This window comes from Eptatretus burgeri, chromosome 1, assembly GCF_056783735.1.
Source record: "Eptatretus burgeri isolate ZD-2024b chromosome 1, Ebu_testis_v1, whole genome shotgun sequence".
NCBI lineage: Eukaryota > Metazoa > Chordata > Myxini > Myxiniformes > Myxinidae > Eptatretus > Eptatretus burgeri.
Window position 1 is genome coordinate 153,629,461 of NC_140961.1, and position 12,500 is coordinate 153,641,960.

Here is a 12,500-nt window from a genome sequence, read left to right on the forward strand (position 1 = left end):
TATATATATATATATATATATATATATATATATATATATATATATATATATATATATATATATATATATATATATATATATATATATATATATATATATATATATATATATATATATATATATATATATATATATATATATATATATATATATATATATATATATATATATATATATATATATATATATATATATATATATATATATATATATATATATATATATATATATATATATATATATATATATATATATATATATATATATATATATATATATATATATATATATATATATATATATATATATATATATATATATATATATATATATATATATATACATATATATATATATATATATATATATATATATATATATATATATATATATATATATATATATATATATATATATATATATATATATATATATATATATATATATATATATATATATATATATATATATATATATATATATATATATATATATATATATATATATATATATATATATATATATATATATATATATATATATATATACCACAAGGGGAAAACCAGAGATGTCAGGATAAGTCAATTTTGAAGAAACTGAAAAACAAAGTTTCAAGACTTTGGTGGACTGTCATTTAGATTTATTTTCCAGTAACAGGAAGAGTGATCATCTGCCGATCAAATTAAGCATGTCGCATTTGCCAAGCTTCTGTGTTATTTAATTTAAGAGCAAAGAACGAATCAATGTTGCAAACTGACATCACTGGTTATTCCCTTGTTTAATAATTGCCATGCTATTTGATCCCAGGATGTGGAGCAAATTCATGCTTTTTGGTTATTAGCATACATTACATGACTTTGGTGATCACAGATTATTTTTTTCAACATTAAACGGTCATTGTTTTTTTGTTTGATTGGTGTTTAACGCCATACTCAAGGGTATTTCGCTTATATGACGACGTATTCTCCATTTCTTACTCCGTACTACTTAATATGATGGAAAACCGGGAGAAAACGAAGGATAAACCACCCCCGTGATAACCGAAGTCTCCTCATGTGACTCCCACATATACCTAAGCAGGTTGATTGGGCAGTGGGTGCATCGAATGAGGATGGGTACTCAGACGCGCTAACCATTAAGCCACGGCGTGGGTCCCATAAAAGTCACAATGAAGGTTTTACCAGGCTTGAACCACAATATGCACCAACTACGGAGCCCATGATATAACCAAATAGGCCATTGTAGTGCTCAGAGTTTATGCTGTGAGTTTTACAACCTTTCATTTTTTCGTTCCTCAACTCTGAATATTATGCTGGAACAGTTAACATGAATGAAAGGGAGATAACCAGGAGTAATGTACTGACAACTCTGAGTTTCTACTTGTTCAGCTTTGACAACATTTGTTTTTTCATTGCACGGCTAAACTTTATCCCATATTAATTATGTGACACACCTGGTTATTTGTTAAAGTAATATTGTGAGAGGAAACCTTATGTTGCCAACGATTGGCAGGTGCAATAACCCTGAAATTTATAAAAAGTGACATCTCTGGTTTTCCTCTTGTGGTCTTCATATATGTGTATATATATATATATATATATATATATATATATATATATATATATATATATATATATATATATATATATATATATATATATATATATATATATTGGTCCATCCGATCAGGTATTCTCCATGTTTGTTCTTCTATGAAGGCATAGAGTATAGACCACTTTTTGTGTTTTTTGGCATTAGATATTTTTAAAATGAATTTCGCGAATTTCCCACTTGAACTCCTCTTTCAAAGACCTCTATTGAAATGTACATCTTTCGGTTTTGTCGTTTTTAATTACTTTATGCGTGTGTACATTTGCACGTGTGTGTATGTCTATAAACTGTAGTACCATAAGGGCACTTGGCACCGGTGTGTGTGTGTGTGTGTGTGTGTGTGTGTGTGTGTGTGTGTGTGTGTGTGTGTGTGTGTGTGTGTGTGTGTGTTCTTGGTTGAGGGTTATTAGTTATCTCCATATGCGATTTCAGAAGGTGGAACAGAGCCCTCCCTGGTGTCGAATTTCCACATCCGTGTCGGTAAGAGTGATGATGAATCATAGAACAAGGTGTCAAGTTTTGTTTTCAAAGTTTTGTTCTGAAGGCTCTCTTGCGGATCATCACTGAGCCCCAGATAGCTTCTAACTGCAGTTCATTTGCAGGAATATTCCCAGGAATGTTTTTTTAGCTCGCCTGTTCGAAGAACAGAGAGCTATTGCGATACCCCCTGTGTGAGCGTGAGCATTCGCGTCAGCGTCAGCGTGAGCATGAAAATGTTAAAGTTCTTGGTGCAAGTTATTTACTTTCTCATGTTTTTATCTACCACACTATTTTTTACTGATTACAATATAAAAATACATATATTGCTTTGAAATTATTTGGATCAGACTTCACTGCAGTGCTTTATAAAAAATATTATTAGACTAGTCTTTTAAAAACGATAAACGTATAAACAGGTGAGCATTGGGTGGCTTTGACCCCAACTCTCTGGTAAGATCTCTGTTCGGTTCTTCTTCATCATTACTATTGCTACGTTAATCACTGGAGCAATTTCGGATCACTTTAACTTCCAGTATATTTTCACTTCATTTTTGAGATCTTGTTATTTGGTAATTTTCTTGATTTATGCATTCTTTAGCCCAAATTGCTTGGTAAAAATGTCAACATAGGCCAAAGTTCAAGAACCTCAAATTTCTCATCCGATTGACTCCAAATTTAAACGAGATTTGCAATTATCAATTATTTTTGAGGTCATACAGGCCAAACCTCAAAGATCAAAGGTCAATGATTTTCGACTGAATTTAACCAGACAATTAATTTTGAGGTCAACATCGGCCTAAGCTCAACAACTTGGGTGGAATTCCTAAGATCCTAAATTTTCATCCCATTGACTTGAAATTTAAAGAGGATTTGAATATTTGATCATTTAATTCAATGTGCCTCGTGGTTGCAGCAGATTGATCAACATATCAAGGAGATGGTGATGGCCTCGACATCTGCCTGGGGGATGGCCACATGGAGGCCACTGGAGAACCGGCAGAATGTGGATGCAGCGATACGCTGCTCTGGCTCATTCTTTCATACATGACCTGACTGACCATAGAACAAAAGATCAACATCGGCCCAATCTCTGAAATTGTCAATTTTCATTTGATTGACTTGAAATTTAAAGAGGAGTTGCACATTTGTTAAGTGGATTCGGACACCAATTATTTTCAGGTCATCATCGGCCAAAAGGTAAACTTAGTCCAAAGGTCAACAACCTCGGTGACATTTCTAAAATCATCAATTTTCATCCGATTGACTTGAAATTTGAAGATGATTTCTATTTCCGGTTACTGAATTCAACCACCAATGATTTTTGAAGTCACCATAAACCAAAATGTCAGCATAGGCCAAAGGTCATCAACTTAGGTAGAATTTATAAAATTATCAATTTTCATCCCATTGACTTGAAATTTGAAGAGGATTTACATATCAGGCAACTGAATTCAACAAGTAAGAATATTTAAGGTCAATATAGGCTAAAAGGTCAACATAGGACAAAAAGTCTACACAGGGCAAATTTCAAAAACTGTCAATTCTCATCTGATTGAATTGAAATTTGAAGAGCATTTGCATATTTGGTCATCAAATTCAACCACCAATTGTTTTGAAGGTCAAATTTGTTTCATTGATTTTGCAAGTATCGTTCTATGCACAACATCTTTCTTGTTTGTTTCTTTTTTTTATTTCTGTACACTATTTTGTTTCCTTCCTGTAGGATGTGCATGTTCCTGTTTTTGTGAATCCATAACATTTTTGTAATTAGGGCTTCAAGCATGGCTGAAGCTCTATTGAAATCGTTAGTATTATTATTATTAAAGGCGTTTTTATGTTCTACTGACCGATTTTGTGGCGGATCTGGAGGGGAAACTGTAGGATGAAATTCAACGAAACTTAAGCGGATAATTACTCACCACCTGAAGTTTATACTATGAAACAATTGATGACGTAGGTCACGTGGTATGGCGGCCATATTGGATTTTATCCAAAACCTAAAAACATCTTCTTCTCCAGAACGGATAAAACGACAGCCTCAAACTTTTGCACGCATTTGCATTGTTCCATGTTATGTTAATTTGTTAATTTGGTCGAAATCGTTACATAAGTAATATGATTTAAAATGATGCTGATTCGCCTCATTAAATATGCAAAATATGCAAATGAGAGTTTAAAAAATTTAATGACCAATTTCGATAGCACATAAACAGGGGACTCCCAGTATATTTATACTATGTCTGTATTTGACCCCAGTGAGCCCCCAGCACCCCCCAAAGTTGAAAATGACCCATTTTTGAAATGTCATAAAATAAAAACAACGCTTGGATGAAATTCAATGATACTTATATATTTAATAACTCTTCACCTGAAGTTTATACTTTGAAAATTTTGATGACGTAGGTCACGTGGTATGGCGGCCATATTGGATTTTCTCCTAAACCTGAAAACATCTTCTTCTCCAGAAAGGATAATCTGACAGCCTCAATCTTTTGCACACATTTGCTAAGTTCCATGTTAATGTTAATTTGTTAATTTGGTCGAAATCGTTAAATAATTCATGTGATTTAAAATGATGCCGATTCGCCTCATTAAATATGCAAAATATGCACATGAGAGTTGAAAAAATTTAATGACAAATTTAGATAGCACATAAACAGGGGACTCCCAATATATTTATACTATGTCTGTATTTGCCCCCAGTGAGCCCACAGCGCCCCCCAAAGTTGAAAATGACCCATTTTTGAAATGTCATAAAATAAAAACAACCCTTGGATGAAATTCAATGAAACTTATCCATTTAATAACTCTCCACCTGAAGTTTATAGTTTGAAAATTTTCATGACTTAGGTCACGTGGTATGGTGGCCATATTGGATTTTCTCCAAAACCTAAAAACATCTTCTCCAGAAGAGGTAATTGGACAGCCTCAAACTTTTGCACACATTTGCGAGGTTCCATTGGAATGTTAACTTGTTAATTTCGTCGAAATCATTGCATAATTTATATGATTAAAATGATGCCGATTCGCCTCATTAAATATGCAAAATATGCAAATGAGAGTTGAAAAAATTTAATGACAGATTCTGATAGGCCTTGACGAGGGGATTCAAAATCTATTTACACTATGTCTGTATTTTACCCCAGTGAGGCCCCAGAGCCCCTCAAAGTTGAAAATCACCCATTTTTGACATGTCGTAAAATGAAAACCAAAGAAGATAAACAAAAAGTGACCACACATTCTGGAAGATATTTTAACCTACTACAAGTTCTCCATTTACATTAATATGCAAATGTGGAGTTATTGGACTTTTTTGGGGACTTGAATATTTGTCCAGCCTCAATTTGTCCAATGTGAAGTTTCTTTCTTTATCATGTATTGCAATGGGCTTTTCAATCTTTCATTGATATAACATGAGGGACCCCGTAGCTGGGCCCCATTGCAGACTTGAACTAACTTTCTAACTCGGAAAACCCATATCATGTGACAGGGTGATGGTGTTGAAATTTGTGAAAATGGAAGCACGCCTTGAAGCCCAGGATTACTGGTTTACCAGTTTTAATTTCTGATTATAATTATATTTTTGTTGATTGAAGTGTTATCATGTATGAGTATGATATCAAATTGGCATTGTATTGTATGCGATTTGATGTGTACATCTTCACCAATGATTGCATTCACACAAGTTTTAGCTTTTGTTTTATCTCAGGAATGTCGAATTTACCAACAATCTCGGAGATTTGGTGAAGTTTGATGAAAATGGAGATCCATCTGGAAACTCGTATGAATTGATTAACTGGCAATTAGATGAGAATGGTCAAGTGCATTTTAAAGTCGTTGGTGATTTTAAGACATCAGGTCCTCCGGAGAAGCAACTCCATATTATCAACAAAACGATCTCATGGAATGATGGAACACACAAGGAAAGTACTTTTTCAGTAGTCTGTGATATGTAGTTTATAAATGTTTTCATTTGTGGAAGTTGGTATAAACAGCCATTGTTTATAAGATTGATAACAAATTTGGTTTATATTTTCATCTTTGCAAATGATGTTGACCGTGATTAAAAGTAAAAAGAGGACCACTGATCCTGTAGCTTATCTGGGCGCTGACCTAATACTACAACCCAAATTTAGTAGAATTCTGAATGGTGGGTCTAGTGAGGAAGATTTTGGAAGGAATTTGCAAGGATTATCATTTTGACACACTTCCGGTGATGTGATTGGCATGGCTTCTGCAATTTAACATCAAGACCCTGCCCTAATGTTGTTCCACAAATTTGGAAGCATTATGACTGGTGGGTTTGGAGAAGAAGATTTTTGAAGAAATTTACTAAGTTGGCCATTTTGACATAATTTGTAATCAGTTACCAGTCAGGAGAGGAAGTTTGCTGCAGAATTTGAGCTGGATCGGCCCAGCGGTTTATCCGGAGAAGTCAAAAAAGGAGACTTACAGATGAACAGCCGGCGGACAATGAAAATACCTTCTCTGGAATGTAAATTCCAGAAAAGCTAAAAATCAAGGCCTCGTGTTCACGGAATCATGAATTTTGTTTCACAGGTTCCATGGTCTGTGTGCAGTAATCCTTGCAAACCAAGTACACGAAAAGTCAGACAAAAAGGGGAACCTTTCTGTTGTTTTGACTGCATTCCCTGTGGTGATGGAACATACTCTAACACAACTGGTATGCCATTCTAATTAATAATTACACATATATGTCCACATTTTGGCAACGTTTTTTAACCTGTCTTTTTATTTGTCTGTAACATAAGTCTTATTGAGAAGCTTGTTCATAAGTTTCAGAACAGACAAAGACACTGTGGTACTTTTACTTGAATGACAAGGATGAAAGTAGAAATAGGAAAACACAATTGGTGCATGGGATTTAAACCTTGGTGTCCTCCATCCCTGGCTCTGGGTTAAAATTGCAATACCAATAGGCCATCTCAGGATTATCTTATTTTGTGTTGAAATCAATGGATTGGCACAATGTGCAAACTGATGGAAATAATAGACCGAAGGAAAGTCAACATATGTATGTATGTATATATATATATATATATATATATATATATATATATATATATATATATATATATATATATATATATATATATATATATATATATATATATATATATAATCCCCATTGGACAAAGTCCACACAATGGGGATCAGCAGAATGCTCGTCACACTCCTCATGTTTCCATTTTTTCGCTGGTCACATCACGTGCCTTCCTATTCATGGTTTGCATTAGCAGAAACAATTGTCTGGGAAGCAGACAGATGCTATTTCTGTGTGAATTATGCAATTTTACCGTGTGAGGCATAATCCGTGGCGATGCTCACCATAACAATCAGGTGTGTCTGATGTATAAATGACGAATGTGGTCATCGTTGGTTAGATGTTTTTTGGAATACTATCCTGATGAGGAGAGATAAGCTCAAATTCCAGATTGGTGATTTTCTTTGATGTTTAACTGATGATGTCTATATAATCATTGTCTCTTTGACACAGTCACCCGTATGAAGCCTCTGTGTTGGAGGCGACGCTTTGGTTTGGACGATGTCCAATGGGGATCAGTGGAATGCTTGTCACACTCCTCATGTTTCTGGTTTTGTATGTATATATATATATATATATATATATATATATATATATATATATATATATATATATATATATATATATATATATATATATAGGGTGTCCCAAAAAAAATCCAACTTTTCATCTGCAAAGAGGATGGTTGTAACATATATTTTTAAAAAAGATATATGGCTGGATAGAAAGCTGAAAGGTTGAAGTTTATTGTACCAATGTCAAAATTGCCATCAAAATTTAAATTTTAGTATAGAACCATCGTTTTCTTTTAGATCACCTGTTCGACATAGGCTCCACGTTGTCCGATCACTGCCTGCAAACGTGTTGTCATGTTCTCCATCACTTTGGGAAACGTTTCCTGAGGAATGTTCTGGATTTCTCAGTGGATCTTTTCCTTCAGCTGATCAAGAGTCTGAGGCCGAGGGTTTCCATAGATCCTGTCCTTGAGATACCCCCACAAGAAGAAGTCAGGAAGAGTAAGGTCAGGGAATACGGTGGCCACTCAACGTCTTCGTAGAGGGAGATAAAGCGGCCCTCAAAATGTTAGTTGAGAAAACGCCTTGTTTCCCTGGCTGTATGGGGCGGTGCCCCATCCTGCTGGAACCACTGGGTTCTCATCTGGATCAGGTTGTTTCTCCTATGGGCCTGAGTACGTAGCTCAGGCAGATAGAATTCCTGAATCATTTCGCGATAGTTCCTATGGTTTACCGTATAAGTGTGTCCCTGGTCATCTTCAAAGAAGTATGGACTAATTATCTCGTAACAACCAACCACCACCCACATGGTGACTTTGAGAACAGATCGAGGCACCAGTTCAGTTGATGCATGACCAGGATTTTCAGTTCCCCAGTACCGAAAGTTTTGCTTGTTTACCTCCCCGGACAAGTGAGCATGGCATTCGTCCGTCATGTGAAGTTTTTTGAGGAAGTCTGCATCTTCCTCCAACCTTCTTGAGAACCAATTTCCAAAGTCTAGTCGTTTGTGTTTCTGTTGATCAGTAAGCACCGTTTCCGTTTGAATTTTGTATGGAAAGGCATGAATGTCTTGGCGAAGGATCCTCTGAACGGTGCTCTTATGAATGTTTGTCTCGGCAGAAAGTCATCGAATCGATTTTTTTGGACTGTGAATGACCGCCTGTCTCACCAATTCCACATTTTCTTCACTACGACCTGTCCTCTTCCGACCACTGTGACCCTTGGAGAAGGTCACAGATGGTTCCCACATTGGTAAACTTTGCGATGGTGCACTTTATTGTCCGAAGGTTTGGTGCATGGCGCAAGTGGATTCCGAAATGTATCGATTAAAGACGTTGCACCTGTATGACACTTTTTGTCTGGTGTCAAAGTTCAACAATTTTCGTCCATTGTTGTACGGTCAATCTTGGCATTTTTCTGGCACTTGCTTCGTATCAAAATAACCGTCAGGGTCTCTGCAACAAGAAATGAAGCATTAGTGACAAAATTACTGCCTTTTTAGGATCAAACGAAGCATTTTAAAAGTTGTATTTTTTGTGGGGGACACTGTGTATATATATATATATATATATATATATATATATATATATATATATATATATATATATATATATATATATATATATATATATATATATATATATATATATATATATATATATATATATATATATATACATACTAGTTGGAGTACCAGCATTGCCCAGGGGAAAAAATAGGAATAAGAAAGGGGTAAACTGTGGTGCTTAATATATATCAAATTGAATTTGGACACATTTCACATTTCTTTGTCATTGTCAGCGTTCATCATCAGTGCTCCAGTGCCTCGGGGAAGACTACATCACATGTCTGACTGTTGGGTGCCAGGATGCTGAGCTTCACTGCACTGCCAGTCAAAGAGGCAGCAACATACAGCTGGCCGTAGGAAAAGCACAGGACAGAGAGGTCGACACCCATTGCCTTGTATGTCTGACTTTGAGCCCTGTTGATCATAATCACAAAGCATGGCTTGCAGGGAAACTGGAGTCGACAAAACTGGAAGGGCAGCTCGGAGTCGGATGGAATGTGCGGGATCCTTGGCAGAAGAATGACTTCTCCTTTGTATGGTCCACTGGAGATGGTTGCCTCAATGACATTGGCATCCAGGTGGGTTATGATGCAGAGTCTGCCATTTGTGGTATTGGGTGGCTCCATGTTTCGCAAGATCGTGATTGGCACACCCAGTTTCAGCTTGAAGAGGTGTGTTGGCATTCGTGAAAGCTCGAGAGAATTGAGCAGCTCAACAGGGTAAGTGACTGCTCCTCGTTGCAGAGGGCACTGTTCCCAGACTTGTAGATACTCTCCTCACGTGAGAACTCTCGCATGAGCCAGTTGTTGAGCTGGTTGACATTGGTGTTCAGTAGAGAGAGAATTGCATGCTCAGCCAGCCACTCAGACCTGACTCCATTTGTGGTCAAGCAAAGGGTAGACTTCAGCATTGAGCTCCTTCAGTGTGGAGACGACCTTGCCCAGTCCAGGAGGAATTCTGATTGTGTCTGGTTTGGTCGTCATGACTGCAAAATCGTCATGACTGCAGAGGTCGAACAAGGCAGTCAGTGTAGTGGCTTGTGGTGGTCGTTGTGCCCCTCTCAACAGCAGTGTCCACATTGAAGTAGACTCGCTGGCCATTCTCAAGGTGAATGGCTCAGCCAATGACTGGAGGGAGATGCTCGGAAATTGTCTGCTCAAGGATCCTCCAAACTGCCTCGCTGCTGCTGACATCGCATGCATTCTGGAACTGAGCTACCCTATCCACTTGACGGTTTCTGGCCTCTTCAATGGCTCGCTGCAGTTCATACACTGCCTGATCAGTCCCCTTGGTGACATACTTTGTGATATACTTGATGCTGTTGATGCTGGAGCAGATCTCAACGTTTTTGTGGCAATTGAATTGGCAGAGGATGAACGGGTTGTAGGTTACCACACACTGGTTGCTGACTACCTGTACCACCCGTTTTCCATGCTGGCAAATCTTTATCTCACTGGTGTGACCACAATCTTCTGGCTTGAGATGGAGATACTTGGGGTAGCTGTCATTTCCCTGCTCTGTGCTCTGCAGGAATGGCTTTGAGAAATCCATTGAGCACTTGCGGTCCTTCATGCAAGGGCTGTTCTGGTTGAGGTTTCCGCATGGACCGTGGATCATGTGTGCCATGACCATCTTGTGCAGCATTGGATCTTGCTCCTTGTTGGGAATCTCAGCACTGACAACCAGTTCAATGTCTTTGGGCTTGACCTTGTCCTCTGGAGTGACTCACAGGAGGATGTGGTCATGTGGAAGACCACACATCTGGTATTCAATGGTGTACACGAAGGCTCTCATCTTCCCAAAAGCTCCCATCTTTAGTAGCTCCATGAGATTCTTGTTCTTTTGGCGAAAGACATGGGCAATGATGTTTGGGCGATCGTAAGGCTCTTGTCCTGGCAGGAGGTTTTCCTGGACCTCGGCCCATTTGGGATTCGTGGTCATCGTGATGAAGAAGTCAGGCCTTCCCATGTGTCGCACATAGGCCATGGCTTCACTCTGTTTATCATGCATCCATCTCAGCCCAATGTCCAACATTGCGAGGGTCACCATAGCTGGCTATGAGGCTGTCACTGAGGTTGTCATAGTTATCAGCAAGCAAGTTATTTTGCTCCCGTCAGATAAAGCCAAGTCGCTCTGTCTCGATCTTGCAGTAGACATCGACCAGAATCAGCTGAAAGAGTCGGCGCATCTGCAGTATGTGGTTGCCCTCTCACAATGATGTGGTAGCTGTAGTACTGCAGCTGTATGAGTTTTCGTCCATCATGTCCAGTCGCAGTCATGGCCACGATATGGATTCTGTCGCCATCTGTTCCATATGGGAACACTATGGGATACTGGAGTGCATCATAACATACATGCAGCTCAGTGATCCTTTTACGTGCCCCATCGTGAAGTCTGAGGACAATGTCTCTGGGTTCTGTTGGCTCATTGTCCATTAGGATGGCGACTTCTGGTGCAGACTGGGTGTTGTGGTGGTGTGTGTGCTCTCCTTACGGTGGCTTGTTCTCTCTGGTGATTAACTGCCACTCTTCAGAGTTGCCTCCTTCTGAAAGAACATCTCTTGGAGTCTTGAGCTCATGGACCAGATGGTTATTCTCATAAAACCACTTTGTGAGCATCTCAGGGATGTGTGGTTTGTGGCTGCTGTGGTTCCTGGCAGACAGCTCCTTGGCATGTGAGTCCAGGAAGTAGACCTGTAGGAACTTTGACTGGCCCGCTTCAGGCGGGAGCACGCTGCCAATGCAGTGGAACACTTGACCTTGGATCCGGATGCTCGGGTTCCAGCCCTGGATTTCAGCTTCCTTGTGCCCGAAGCTGGTCATCGCAAAGCTGCCATTATACGTCCGAATGTTGTCAAGGAAGTGCTTGCTGAGGGGACCTTCGCCTGAGAGAAATTCTTCTGCAAGGGAGGAAGTGCAGGAAAGGGCTCAAGGACGACCTTGCCATTGCTGCAGCACACAACTTTGGTCTCTCCCTTGAACTTGTAAGCAGAGCAGTGGGTGCAGACTTGGTCCATTCGGCCGATGTCGTCATGAGCTTTTGGGTCAGCCGGGTCATACGTGAATGCCACCCTGTTGGCATTGTTGTGCTCTTGTGCCAGGGCCAATGCTCGTGCTTCTGTAGTGCGGTGATGCATTGCATCAAGTCTTGCATCACACTCTTCCTCAGTCTCATTTGCTTGCAACTGTTGTTGCCGATGAACCTGTTCATTGAGCCTGGCTGATCGCTCCTCTTCAGTCTCATTTTGTCGCTGCTGCTGTTG

At 38.5% G+C, this 12,500-nt stretch overlaps 1 protein-coding gene and 1 pseudogene across 1 annotated transcript in view; one reads left to right on the top strand and one right to left on the bottom strand.

Moving 5' to 3' along the window:
• The first annotated feature begins 5,806 nt into the window (after positions 1-5,806).
• Positions 5,807-12,500, top strand: part of LOC147035782 (extracellular calcium-sensing receptor-like) — a 14,375-nt gene continuing 7,681 nt past the window's right edge. Inside the window, exon 1 of the mRNA XM_085847462.1 lies at positions 5,807-6,775. Coding sequence (XP_085703588.1) covers positions 6,634-6,775 — 142 coding nt within the window. The 5' untranslated portion in view covers positions 5,807-6,633. The remainder of the gene's footprint in view (positions 6,776-12,500) is intronic.
• Positions 10,355-11,287, bottom strand: LOC147035783 (uncharacterized; annotated as a pseudogene).